Below are 14,501 nucleotides of genomic sequence, written 5' to 3'. Positions count from 1 at the left end.
CAATTTTATTTTTATTTATTTATTTATTTTTTTTTTTTGCGGAACTGGGGATTGAACTCAGATCCTTGCGTTTGCCAGTCAAGTGCTTATCCTACTGAGCCATCTCCCCGGCCCCTAGGAGGCAATTTTAGATGAAGTGGCAAGGGCAGAGCACTAATCTGATATCAAAAGAGATAAGGTGAGGGCCGGCCTCATAGCTCTATAGATTAAAGCACTTGCTTAGGGGCCAGGGAGGTGGCTCGGTGGGATAAGTGCTTCCCTGGCAAGCATAAGAGCCTGAGTTCAATCCTCGGTTCCACAAAAAAATAAATAAATAAAGCACTTGCTTAGGCAGAGCGCAGCAGCCGGGGTTTAATTCCTGGCATTCCATGCTGGCCCAGCCTGCAGGGCACGCTGAGACATCAATTGAGATTGGGTATGTTGGCGCATGCCAGTAATCCCAGCACTTGGGGGGCTGAAAACAGGAGAGGCACTATGAGTCCAATCTATGTAGTGAGACCCTGTAGACCCTGTCCTAAATACAGGAAGGAAAAAAAAAAAAGAGAGAGAGAGATAAAGTGACTCAATGGTAGACTCTCCACTAAGGGGAGGAAGAGGAGGCCCTGAGTTTGATCCCCAACACTAGAAAAAGAGGACCCAGGCATGATGGTGTATGCCTGTAATCCCAGCAGCACTCAGGAGGCTGAGGCAGGAGAATTGCTGTGAGGGGCCAGCCTAAACTACATAGGGAGAGTCTGTCTTACAGAGGGAGAGGAAAAAGGGATTCCTCACCGCAGAAGGAATGTTACGAGAACCCAGAAAGAAGGCAGTCACCTACTGTATAAGCCAGGAAGACAGCTCTCAAGGTCAAGAACACCTTGACCTTGAACATCCCAGTCTCCGGAATTTGAGAAATAAATGTCCTTTATGCCTACCTAGTGTCTTTTTTTTTTTTTTTTTTTTTTGAGAACTGGGGATTGAACTCAAGCCGTGCTTATTCTACTGAGCTTTCTCCCCGGCCCCATCTACTGTCTTTTGTAGGGCAGCCTGAGCAGATGAATGTGGCCCCTTCTACCTCAATGTGCCCAGGGCATTTTATACTACCATTGTCTCTTTGCCAGACGCTGCTCGAGGTGTTGGGGAAATGGCAGAGGATGGAATAGCTCCCTGACCTCGCGGCCCTCGGTGAGGAAGAGGAGCGACGCGGGGACTGTGCAGTGAAGTCCCTGCTAACAAGCAACTGGCCAGCTCACTGGCTGCTTGCGCGCTGCGGGCGGCAGGGGGCGCTCCATCCGCCCGCTCACTGCAGCTCCTGTGACGCCTCGGTGCGACCCTACTCTGCCCGGGGACTGGGGCTTCTGGGCAGATGCGGGCGCCGCGCTCTCGGGCTCCTCGGCTAAATAAACCGCTGTTCTCGATGCATCACCCGGTGTGTGGTATTCAGGTATAGCGGCAGGAAATGGGCTAAGGGGGGCGTCCCCACCTGGTGCAGGGCATCCGCCCTATCCGTGTGCTTCTGCCGGCTGCGCTGAGCGGCCACCCGGTTCTTCTGCTTCTTCTTCAGCTGCTTCTGGCGCTCCTGGGGGTCCTGCTGAGCATGGGCGGGGCTCAGGGCTCGCAGCTGGGCTTGCGCCCCAGAGAGCAGCGTGGAGAGCCAAGTCCTCCGTCCTCCCAGAAGCCCCTCTGGCTCCCCGGTGCCGTGCTCCTGCCCCTGCAGCCACTGCACACGTGATGCCAGCGTCACCCAGTGTCCTCACTGCTCCTGTGGGGGCGAGGGCCAGTGGGATTTCGGACCCAGACAGAACTGACTTCAGACTGAACACTTGCCCAAGCTACTTCTCTGGGCTACTTACTTCTCTGGGCCCAGCTGCTGCTTCTGTGCAATGGAGGCACCGTGGTCCTTCCCCCTCCGGCCTCAAGAGGGAATCCCAGGCAGCAGGTTGTCCTGAGCCAGGTTCAGTGAAGGGCAGCACTGTCCTTCCCACTGCTGTCGCTTCTCGGTCACCTTCACGGTGTTGCTGATTTACCTGATGAAGAGCTCCTTGATTCAGTTCCATATACCTGAGCCCAGCTCAGGCCCAAAGCTAGCATTTAACTATGTAACAAACATTTATTATGCACCTACTGTATACTAGGGAGGACTTAGCAGCGAACAAACAGGCAGAAGCCCCAGCCTCATACTGCTTGCACAGCAGTGCCCAGTAGTCCACAAGGAAGGAATGGGAAGTCTTTCCTAACAAGCAATGGACCCTAAGCTGTGACCTCTCCCAGTTCAGGGGACCACAGAACTTAGTGGGGGGAATATATATTTTTGGTTTTTGGTGGTTTTTTTTTTTTGTTGTTGTTGTTGTTGTTGTTGTTGTTTTGTTTTGTTTTTTTTTTTTTTTTTTTTTTTTTTTTTTTTTTTTTTTTTTTTTTTTTTTTTTTACAGGGTTTTGCTATGCATAGGCTAGCCTTGAGCCCACTTTTAGCCTAGGCTGATCTCAAACTCATATTGATCCTCCTGCCTCAGCCTCACAAATGCTGGGATTACAGGCATGCCCCACCATGACTGGCTTTTGGTGAATGATTTAATCCAAATGCCCAAAGCTCTGGAAATTCAGGGCAAAGGGGACTGGTGAAGAGCTCACAGATCACACCCCTGTTACTCTTGGCAGGGGATGTTGAGTATAAGGATCCCAGAGAGGATGCTGCCCCCTGGCTGAGGACTGTGGATGCTGCTGGGACCAAAACTGCAGCTCCACCCTGGCCAGAAACTTGAGGAGTTCATGGCCACAGCCGGTGTATTGCAGCCCTGGGGGGCTGGGAGTCTGGAGACTGGGGAGGGACCCCTGAGATACTGAGAAGGCCTCAAAGGAAAAGTAGGGGGGGGGTCGGGGAAGGGGAGAGAAGTGTCAGGGGAGAGCAGGTGGGCAGAGCACAAGTCCTAAACTTCAGGCTGAATCTGCAGCCTGAGAGCCAAAAGCCTCATCCAGTCCCTAATATTCCAGAGGAGGAACTGAGACCCAAAGAGGGGGTGTGTGGAGCCTGCCTAAAGACACACAGCCACTGGCACAGAGCTGGGATCAGAGCCCTGGACTGCATCTCCCACTTCTGACCCTGGGACCCTTGGGCATAGCCCCCCACACTTTTTTTCTTTTGCTATACTAAGGACTGGACCCAGGGATTTACATTGAGCTATATCCTCCCCCACATAATACACACTTTTTCAAAGTTTTGAGACAGGGTCTCACTAAGCTGCCTATTCTGGCCTTGAACTGAATTTATAATCCTCCTGCCCCAGAACCATAAGTGTGTCACCACGCCTGGCCACATTCCCCTTCTCATCCCCGTCCCAGGCCCTGTACTCACTGTCCCAATCAGCAGTTCGTCTCCCTGGCAGAGGTGCATGGCTCAAGCAGGGGGAGCAGAGAGTCACACTGATTCCAAATGTCCCTTGGCAGCTGTGACCTCCCAGTGCCCTCTGGGGGCCCAAGGAAGTGGTGGCTCTTTAAACTCCAGTGACCACTCCGCCCCCAGCAAGCCCAGTTTCAGTTTCTCCTAAAGCCACCGGCTGCTCAGAATCCCTGGCTCAGGGTGGCTCATGTGGGTGGAACTTCCTAACATGAACTAGCCTTCCGGTTAGGCCCCTTCTGTGGAAGCAGGACTGTGGAAACGTGAGAGGAGGGAAGACAAAGGCCAGGTGCAGGGGGAGTAGTCTGGGGAGGGAGGAAGTCAAAGGGAAAAGCCAGTGGAGTCCCGGAGTTCACATGGGTCCTGGGAGAGCCCCTGTGCTCTGTGGTGACACTCCTAGAAAACTGCAGGTTATTGTCTCTGAGGAAGAATAGGTTCTGATGGGACATCTGTTGGGGGAATGGAAGAGCTGGTAGCTCCCATCAGAATCAGCATGCAAGGGCCGGGGAGATGGCTCAGTGGAATAAGCGCTTCCCTGGCAAGCGCAAGGGCCTGAGTTCAATCCCAGGTTCCACAAAAAGAAAAAAAAAAAAAAAAAGAATCAGCATGCAGTGTGTAGGGCACTATGGTCTGACAATGAGAGCACATTAAAGGCTCAAAGCTAATGATGTGGGGTCACAAGAATGATAAATACTGCAGATACATATGGTTTTCTGCCAGGAGAGTGCCTAAGTGTTGTATTCAGGGACCTCTGAGTTTACCAGAAAAGGACGCTACAAGTGGTTAGCAATGTCTGCCATGCAAGGATTGATTACTGATGTCTGCCCTGAGTACAGGTAGCAATGTTGGAATCTTCTTCCCTCCTTGACCCAAGACCTAAACTAGCCTGGGTTTCAGAAGTAGCAGCCTGGACTCAGAGTCACAAGTCCGCTCACTGCACTTATCCCCCACAACTTCAGTGTTCACATATGTACACTGGGGATGACAATGAAATCGGGCTTTAAAAAAAATCAGGCTTATTTTACAGAATAATAATAATTATTATTATTATTATTTTGAATTTGGAACAGGGTCTGCAGGGTCTACAGGATCTCACTACACATCTTGGACTCATAATAATTCTCCTGTTTTCAGCTTCCCAAGCTCTGGGATTACAGGTACACCACCACCTCCAGTCTCAATCACCATCTCAGTGTGCCCCAGGGGGCAGGGCCAGCATGTCACACGGGGATTGAACCCCAGCCACTGCACTCTGCCTAAGCAGGCTCTTTAGTTTGCTGAGCTATTTGATAGGCCCTATTTTACAGAATTATTTTTAAGAAGGGAAAGACTGAGATGAGTGGAAAGGTTTTTGGATGTTGTAAAGTACTACTCACCCAGGTGCAGTCTAACATCCCAAGATGTGGAGTGATAGTCTAGATTCTAGGGTTGAGCTGCAGAAACATTAGATATGGCTGAAGGGGCAGAATTGGGAGTCCCTGCCTCTCACTTTAGAAGGGTTTGGGGTAAAGGCTGATGTGGGACACCTATCAAGGGAGGCTGCCCCTATTTATGGGAATTATTTTTGTTTCCTGAACATCAAGAAGACTGGGATGTCTCACCCATGGCAGGTGCCTGAGGGGCTCATTAAGCCAGTCCTCAGGCCCCACAGGGAGCAATCTGGCAGAGGTATGTGCATGATGTAACCCCCCAAAACATTCTGGGCAGGAGGCAACGACCCAAGTGCGATCCAGCCCCCAGCCCCAACCTAGACTCCTAGGCCCAGTTCCTGGCTCCAGGTAGAAGGCACACAGTCAGCAGGTGTGGCCCCTTGCAGAGGCCAAAGCCCTGAAGGAAAGCAAAGGAGATAGCGTTTATGGCTTGATCTCCCTGAGGAGACTGTGGAGTAAGGGAGTGGCAGGGAGGGAGGGGTGAATGGATGAGGAATGATTAACTAGGAAGCTTCCTGCAGAAGGGGATATCCAGCCTGACCTCTGGTGTCCTGGTCAGCTCAGGCTGTGTGGCTTCAACAACAGCCATCTATTTCCCCAGCTCTGGGTGCACTGAGCCGGCAACCAAGCCCAGGCGTGGTGGTGCACGCCTGTAATCCCAGCCCTGGAGGGAGGATCATTACGAAAATAGGAGGATCATTACGAGTCCAAGATGTGTAGTGAAACCCTGTACCAAATCAAATACATAAATGAAAAAAAATTTGTTTATCAGTTATTTATTTATTGGTCTTTTTTGAGACAGGGTCTGGCTATGCAGTTCAAGCTGGCCTTAAGCTCATCTTGTAACCCAGACTGGTCTTAAACTGGAAACAATGTCCTGCTTTGGGCAGGTGAGATGGCTCAGTGGTCTAAAGCACCTACTTAGAACACGCTTAGCAAACCACAGGGACCGTGGTTCAATCCCCCAGCACCACATGCCAGCCAGCCCCGCCCCCTGGTGGGCTGAGCTGGCCACACACACACACACACACACACACACACACACACACACACATAAATAAATAAATTAAAAGAAAAAAAAAAGAATATGTTCTCCAAAAAAAAAAAAGGGGCCGGGGAGATGGCTCAGTAGAATAAGCACTTTCCTGGCAAGGGCAAGGGCCTGAGTTCAATCCCTGGTTCTGCCAAAAATAAATAAATAAATAAATAAATTGTGCTACAGTAAACATGGGTGTGCATATATTGCTGTGGTGTAATGCTTTTAATTCTTTCTGGAAGATAGCAAGAAGAGGAATAGGTGGGTCAAATGGATCCTCTAGTTGTAGGATTATTTTGGGGGGAGTACTGGGAATTGAAGTCAAGACCCTGCACTTGCCAGGCTGGTGCTGTGCTGCTACGTTATGTCCCCAGCCCTTGTTACTATGACATATAATCATGTCCCCAGTTGTAGTTTTCCTTCAGAAATCTCCACGCCGATTTCCACAGTGGTTGCACCAGCCTACATTTCCACCAATGGAGAAGGGCTCCTTTTTCCCCACAGCCCCTCCAGCATTCCTTATTGGCTGATTTTTTTTTTTTCTGGAGTGAAAAGGAATTCATAGCATTGTTTGAATTTACATTTCTTAAATTATAAGTGACGTTGAACATTTTTCTTATATTTATTTGTCATTTCTATTTCTTCATCTGAGAGGTGTCTGTTCATTTCAGATGCTCATTTTTGGGTTGGGTCTTTAAATTTGGGGAGGTCTGATTTTTTGGAGTTCTTTATATACTCTACATAGTGATCTTACTAAGTAATTCAGGCTGACCTTGAATTCATTATGCAGACTTTTCTGACCTTGAAATTATGGTAGTCCTCCTGCCTCAGCCTGCCCTGTGCTGGGTTTTGTTTTGTTTTGTTTTGCGGAACCGGGGATTGAACTCAGGCCCTTACACTTGCCAGGCAAGTGCTTATTCTACTGAGCTATCTCCCTGACCCCAATGCTGGGGTTATAGGTGTGCACCATCACACCCGGCCTACTTTTTGTCTTCAAAGGACATGAATCTCATCAGGAGTCTCTGATGTCCTCATCTAAGCTTACCTATGATAGGTATTTTTCAGGTGAATGGCACAGCAGATAAACAGGCAGAAGGAAAAGCGAAAAGGGGCTTTATTCTCTTTGAGGACACGGAGAGAATTGGGGGAGGTCAAGGAATTCTCTGGACTGGACAAAGGAAGGCTGAGGCTTTTATGGCCTCTTGCTAGGGGTGGAGTTTGGAGGGGATGTTTTGATACACCTGAGGGAGCTGATTGGGGGTCTTCCCTGAGGCGAGGAAGGGTAAAAGTAAATTATTTCTGGGGCTAAGTTGGAGAAGAAGGGGAGGTGTTCCGGGGAGCATGGGCCTTTGTTCTAAGGGCATTAGCCATATTAGATGACCACCACAATGATTTTAGTAATTCACACTAGGGCCCAAACCTATCAACTTATCTCCTGAAGATTCACCCCACTGCCCAACGCCATCATACTGAGCACTGAGGGTTGGTGCTTGAACATGTGAGTTTGGGGCAAGGCACAAACACTGAGTCTGTTTCAGAGAGGGAGGAACAGAGAGGAACTTAGAGAGGGGAGGTCACCCTGCAAGGGGAAGAAGTGGAGGTAGAATACAACTTCTGGCTTGCAAGTCCTGAATCTCTCATACTCAGCTTGGCAAGACTGCCTGTCAGGTTCGTAGCCCTGGTGAAGAGAGGCTCAGAGGCCTCTGAAATGTCATAGTTACAAACAGATCAACTGAGGCCAGGGCATGGTGGCACATGCCTGTAACTTCAGCACCTAGGAGGCTGAGGCAGGAAAATCACTGAGTTGGAGGCCAGCCTGGCTACATAGAAAATTCAAGCCCAGTCTGAACTACAAAGCAACACCTTGCACAAACAAACTAAATAAGCACCTGAGCAGCAGGATCTTTTTCCATTTTGCTCCCTGGAGTACCTCCTATGCCTCAGGCCCTGCCTTCACATAATGGATGCTCAGTTAGTGAAGAAATGAATTAAAGCCCAGGCAGCTTTTCATCTAGGGATCCCCAAAACCATCCTAGAAACCCCTGCTTCACTCATCCCCACAGGATCTTCCCTGGCTGCTTAGAGAACTCCCTCTGTCTACCTCCTCATTTTACCAGAGAGAAAACTGAGGCACAGGGTGGGTACTGTTTGGCAGAAGCCAGGATATACTGATGCCTCATCCCAAGTTCTTTCTCGCACCTGCTAGTGTTGGGCAGATGCATGGATCTCCAGGTTACCAGGGACCTCCTGGGCTAGGTCCTCCCACCATATGTGTCCCTCCTCCAGGCATGGCCTCCCCAGGATGCCCACAGGTACCATAGAAGATGAGCAGAACAGAAGAGAAAAAAACCAGATGGCTGGACTGGAGCTGGCTGAGGGCTCCCAGTCTAGAACTATGGACAGGGCCACTGGGAGCTAAGCATCATGTGGGAGGTGTTTGCAACTCAGAGGGGGTGGGACTTACCAGTTAGGGAACTCACTTCCAGAAGGGGCTTGCTTTTTTTTTTTTTTTTTTTTTGTTTTCATCCTTATTCAATAAACTTTTTTTTTTGCTTTTTTTTTTTTATAACAATAAAATTCTTCATAGGAAAATTTGCATGGGTTTAGGTACACAATTTCTGTACAAGTATAGGCAGACATCATCAGATTTGTACTATCACATACATATGTTATCTTTTTTTTTTTACATATGTTATCTTCATGTAGTATTTCAAAGCTTGCAGACCAAAAATGTTATTTTTTTTCAATAATACACTGCATACATTCTTCCCAGTGGTTAATTGCTGTACAAGATGCAGACCTGTGATCCTACTTACAAACACCATTAGAACAAATCATTCTATTCATTAAGAGAATGCAACTATATATCTATCCCAACCACTTTGAATACACAGATACAAAATGGACATTCATAGTTATATCCCAATTTTTTTAAGTTCTGTTGTTGAATATTATAGGTGTGTAAACTCAGCAAAATATTAGGGGCTTGCTTCTTGTTAAAGGTCAAGGAAGGGGGGCCTGCCCCTTAGCTCAGTTCTTTAAGTGGCTGCTTCAACAAAGCAGTCAGGCTCAGGTTGCTGTGGTTCCGATCCCTACAACACAGCTCTTTGGCAGGGACAATGAAGGGTGGAGAGGCTCTATCTCAGGGCCTGGAACTTGTCCTGGGGCAAGTCACTTACTTAACCTCATTATGCCACCTCTGTAAAACCAAGATCTTATTTCAGAATTTGACGAAATAAAAAATGTAAATGGCTTGGGACAGCATCTGACACAAATATTTACTGAGTTTTTTTGAGTTTTTAAGAAAGACACTCAGTAGATACCTGATTTTTGTTGTTGTTGTTGTTTACATAAGAACAGGCTTGTATTTTGTTTGTTTCTTTTTTGTTATTGTCTTTTTGAGAGGGTCTTGCTATGCAGCTCAGGCAGGGCTTGAGCTCATTATGTAGCCCAGGCTGGTCTCGAACTCACAATAATCCTCCTGCTTCAGCCTCCTGAGTGCTGGTATTGCAGGTATGTGCCATCACACCTGGCTCTCATTATTTAAGAAAAACACAAGGGTTACAAGAACAGAGAAGAGATATTTTTTTCCCCTTTAATGAAATATCTCTTTAAATGGGGTTAAAACAAAACCTTGAAAACTTCTCAGGGCTGGCTACATTCTTAGGCAGGACCTGCTCTTGACAGCAAGATGATCATGAGAAACCCTAGTTTAGTTTCACCAGAAAGGGGCCACACAGGGGGCTGGTGAGATGGCTCAGTGGTCTAAAGCACCTATTTAGAACAAGCTTAGCAAAGCACAGGGACCGCTGGTTCAATCCCCAGCACCACATGCCAGCCTGCCCGCCCCCTGGTGGGCTGAGCTGGCCACACACAGTCACACACAAATAAATAAATAAAAATTAAAAAAAAAAAAAGAAAGGGGCCACACACACCCCTCAGCCTCATCAGGCATCTTCCCAATAGTCTCCGAGAAGGGCCTTGGCCAGATTTCCCTGCACTGACTTGGGGTTTGTGCATGTTTGTGACCTCAGTTTCTGCAGCCAGGCCGAGGTGAAGCTGGCAAGCCAGAGTGGCAGGCTCATCCTGAAGCTGGATGGGCTCAGCTCCATCTCCACCACAGGCTCTGGGGTGGGGGGAGGCTTGTGTCACCATAGGAGTCTGACACTGAGTCTGGTGCCCTCTTTCTGTCACTTCAAAGCTACCTGAGTTGAGAGGAAGGTCTCAAGGGTCAGGGGCCTTGTCAGAAAAGCGAAGTCTCACTGTAAGGGTGAATGAGATGAGCTGCGTCCTGGGCAGGAGCGGGAACCACAACTGTCAGGGCACGATGCGGGAAGGACTGACTTTCACTTTCAGCAACAGCGCAGTGTGGGCCCTGGAAGAAGCCAGGCTGCGAACAGCCTGGCCTCCCACAAACAGGATGATTCCCCTCAGGTCCTATGAAGTCACCACCGTTGCTGGTCAGGGGTGGGCAGTGGCACCGTAGAGGAAGTGGAAGGTGGCACACATCCCGGCACTCAGCTTCTGCCTTGACCTCTGTCCTGCTGGCTTTTTGCTGCCTCCAAAGCTCTGTGCTTCTGGCTCTCTGCTGAACCTTCTGTGCACACATCTTCCCAGGAAGCCGACTGGAACTTTTGGAAGTATGTGGGAAGCACAAATAGTAAACAGCTTCGAGTCACCAGCATCCAGGGCACTTGCGATGTGGCAGCTGTGACCACAGCTCCTGGATATGGTCAGATGGTTCTTACCCCAGAGAGACCTGGGTTCAAGTGATTGCACTGCCATTGACAGCTATGTGTCCTTGGTGTGTCACCGTGGCTCTCTGGGGTTGGTCAGCAAAATAATAATACCCCTGATTTGCCAGGACTCTCATGGTGGCTGAAGCTACATATGGAAAGCTGTCACTGTGAGCTCAGAAAGATAAATTGCCCATACTCTCTTTTTTTCTGCTTAACCGGGTATTGAACTCAGTCCCTTGCGCTTGCCTGGGAAGTGCTTATTCCACTGAGCCATCTCCCCAGCCCCTGCCCATACTCTTGTATCAGTGACTCTGAGAGACATGAAGGCCTCCCTGTGGGGGAATGGCCAGCTGGGGTCATTGAGCAGAGCCTAGAGGCCAGGCTGGGCTGGCTGCCCTGGGTTGGGCTGGGGAAAAAGTGCAACCTAGCTGGCCAGAGACTCACAAGGTCATTGAAACGACAGCATTGCTCTTGGCATACCCAGCACCAATACTGGTGGCCTGGATGCCGGGGGCTCAGGCCAGGAAGGTGAGCAGGTAGTCACAGCCAGAGGACTAGAGATTTTCTGTTCAGTTTCCTGGTTTTGCAACTGGTGGAGCCAAGGTTCAGCAGGAAGAGGGGATGTGGCCAGGTTAAAGGAAAGGACAAAGGCCTGGCGAGACTGCTCAGCAGACTAAGCATCTGCTTAGGCAAGCACAGGGACTGGGGTTCGATTCCTGGCACCACATACTGTGCCAGCCTTGCCCTGGGGTGTGCTGAGCTGGCCACTGTGACTGGAAATGGTGGCACACACCTGTAATCCCAGCCCTGAGGAGGCCAAAAACAAGAGGATCACTATGAGTCTGAGCTGCATAGTGAGACCCTGTACCAAATAAATAAAAAGTAATAATAATAAAGGAGGTGGCAGAGCCAGCAGACCAGGTCCTGCCACACCTCAGCCTGTTCTTCCCATCTTAGTCCTTTGAGAGCCAGTAAACATCTTGGGGACTGGGGTGGCAACAGTGGGGTCACAGGATCTCAGAGGTCTCAGAGGATCAGGGAGTATTTTTACCTGCTGAGGGTCAGCAGGGGAAGAACAGAGGGTACCCTGTTAAGAATGGATTTGAAATATTACGTGTGTGTGTGTGTGTGTGTGTGTGTGTGTGTGTGTAACCAGGGACTGAACTCAGGCCCTTGTGCTTGCCACGGAAGCGCTTATTCCACTGAGCCATCTCCCCGGCCCTGTTGAGGATGGAGCCCTCAGAGTCTCAGAGCAAGGTTCTCAAAGCTGGAAAGAATGGAAAGGATAGGAAAGGTCTCAGGACGTGGGAGCACACTTGTAGTTTCTGTGTGCCCAGCTCCCAGGCCTCATGGAACCCCATACTTTCCCTGGGCCTTAGCTTCCTTGCAGAATGGAAATGGCACTTTACCAAACGAGGCCAAGACTAGAAACTCTGAGAGGGAAACCCAGGCTCCTTTCCTGGTGCCGCCACTACCTGCCCTCCCTCCCAGACTCAGTCTCGCCTTTGACCCTGGGTTTCAGTAGACATCCTCCCCAAGTGGGGCTACTGCAGGAGCTAGGAGTGAAGGAGACTCCAAGGGTGAGGTCTGGTTTGGGGGACAGACAAGCAAGCCTAAGGGTGAAGGACAAAGCTCACCAAGCCAAGTAAACAGCCCTGAAGACTTAACCACCTTCAGTCCCTGTCCCTAGCATTCACCAGAGATTTTTTTTTTTTTTTTGGCAGAACCGGGGATTGAACTCAGATCCTTGCGTTTGCCAGTCAAGTGCTTATCCTACTGAGCCATCTCCCCAGCCCCCTCACCAGAGATTTAAATACAGAGACCAGGGGCCAGGGAGATAGCTCAGTAGAATAAGCGCTTGGCTGGCAAGTGCAAGGGACTGAGTTCAATCCCCAATTCTGCAAATAATAATAATAATAATAATAATAATAATAATAATAATAATAAAAATACATACTTACAGAGAACAATTGAGGCCTCCCTGAAATATTGGCAGGTAGGGCACATTGGACATTTAAGCAAATACATGAAGCGAGGAAACTGGTATTGTCTGGGGGTGGAGGAGGATAGGCTTGGGACACCAGGCTCAGATGGAATTGGGAAAGTGGGGAGTAGGTTGGGCAGCAAGAGAACAATGGGGCCCTTCACAGGCATAGAAGAGCTTGGACTTTGGGGCCAAGGAGGGACAGAATCAGACACAAGGGCTGGGGGTGTAGTACTGTTGTAGCATCTGAACTGAGCCAGATGGAAAATGCTGTGCACCAAGGAGCTGGAAGGTAACTTTTATTGACGCCAGTGGGCTGGTGCGAGTGTCCATAAGACATGCAGGCGGTACAGCCTCGCTTAGAGTAAAAGAGCAGCTTACATACATTTTGTAAACGGGAAGTACAAAGTTGATATAGCAGGTTATTCTGTAATTGGTTACATATGTTTGGTCAGGCAGATATGTCCAGGGCAGGTTTAGAAGAGGCCACTCATCACGAAGTGGGAAGGTCTGGGGGAAGTTGGGATCTGAGCAAACAGGTAAGAGTTAGTGTGACCATGACAGGGCAGAAAGTCCTCAAAACAGGCTAGCAAAACAGGATATGTGTGCAGCATTGTAAAGCTGGTCAGACAGGGCTGAGTTGCAGCTGGGTAGTTTGTCAAGCCTGGCTGAGTCTGAAGGTCCAACGACGAAGCTATAATTTTAAAACATTTCTATTACAGCACAATCAGGCACTGGGTTCCATCGCCAGCACCAAAACAGAGCTCCTGGGCCTTGTGGAAGGAGGGGGAGCAGAGAACTACTCCGCCTATGGCAGCCATCCAGGTGGAGTGGGGATAGCTTCCCGAGAGAGACCAGCAGAGCCTGGGGAGCTGGCAGGCGTCTGCAGCCACTGCACCATCGCTCTACAGACTTGGCCTGTGGCACCAGAGGTGGCAGAGCCTTTTCTCTTCTTTCTTTCTTGAGGTCTGGTTTAGGGGACCTCAAACCAGAGGTTTCTTTTTTTTTTTTTTTGTCTTTTTGAGAAAGGGTCTCCCTGTACAGCTCAGGTTGGCCTTGAGCTCACGTTGTAACCCAGGCTAGTCTCCAACTTGCAACAATTTTCCTGCCTCAGCCTCCCAAGTGCTGGGATTACAGGCATGCACTACCATGCCCAGCCTCCAGGCCTTCTCTTTAGGAGAGGTGGACACAGCTGTGGCATGGGAAGAGTTTCAGGTCTGCCCCAACACCCAGGTTCTGGCAAAGCAGGGTATGTCATGTGCTCCTGGGGCTGGCACAGGGTGAAGTAAGGGTTCCTTGAGTCCTCTGGAAGGTGGATGGCACTGCCTCTATCTCCCATACCAGGCAGCTGGGCTTAGACCTGTAATGGAGACGCTTGGACAGCCTGGCTCATTCTCCAGGACATTTGGCTATAGCCTGCACGTCGTATGTGCACCCTACTCAACAGTCAGTCCCCAGCACAGGGCTCAGGGCCACCCTGGGTACTGGAGATCGCCAGGGAGGCAAGGGCTGGCAGTGCTAGGGCAGGGTGGGGCAGAACTGTGATCTGTGTGCAGCTTGCCATCTCAGCTGTACATTCAACCATCCAGGGTTTTTTGTTTTGCTTTGGTTTTGGTTTTTTGGGACAGGGTCTCACCATGTCATTCAGGCCTTGAACTCACTATATAACCCAAGTTGGCCTCAAACTCAAGCTATCCTACTGCCTCAGCCTCCCAAATCTGGGATTACAGATGTGGGTCACCACGCCTGGCAACCATCCAGTTCTTTGCTTACTATATTGGCAGGACCAAACCTACATATAGATATACCGCCACCAAGTGTGGCAGGTGTCTCTGTTAGGGTCATGTGGTCCAAAATATGGGGCATGTGTAATAGATGTGTCTTACTAGAGAGAAAGATATGTTTTCTCTCTTATTAAAATTGTAATGTTGGGGGGGGGG

At 49.4% G+C, this 14,501-nt stretch overlaps 1 protein-coding gene across 2 annotated transcripts in view; it reads right to left on the bottom strand.

Annotated features, from left to right (window-relative positions):
• The window catches only part of Batf2 (basic leucine zipper ATF-like transcription factor 2), a 7,126-nt gene extending 3,602 nt beyond the window's left edge, over positions 1 to 3,524 (bottom strand). For both annotated transcript variants that reach the window (XM_023703987.1, XM_023703986.1), the window contains exons 1-3: positions 3,331 to 3,524; positions 1,833 to 2,006; positions 1,463 to 1,567 (exon numbers count right to left, since the gene is read on the bottom strand). In XM_023703987.1, coding sequence (XP_023559755.1) covers positions 1,463 to 1,567; positions 1,833 to 2,006; positions 3,331 to 3,369 — 318 coding nt within the window. In that variant the 5' untranslated portion in view covers positions 3,370 to 3,524. The remainder of the gene's footprint in view (positions 1 to 1,462; positions 1,568 to 1,832; positions 2,007 to 3,330) is intronic.
• Positions 3,525 to 14,501: the final 10,977 nt, after the last annotated feature.

The sequence above is a fragment of the Octodon degus genome, unplaced genomic scaffold (assembly GCF_000260255.1).
Source record: "Octodon degus isolate 3935 unplaced genomic scaffold, OctDeg1.0 scaffold00184, whole genome shotgun sequence".
Taxonomy (NCBI): domain Eukaryota; kingdom Metazoa; phylum Chordata; class Mammalia; order Rodentia; family Octodontidae; genus Octodon; species Octodon degus.
Note: the sequence above shows the minus strand (reverse complement) of the source record. Positions and strands in the feature narration are given on the sequence as shown.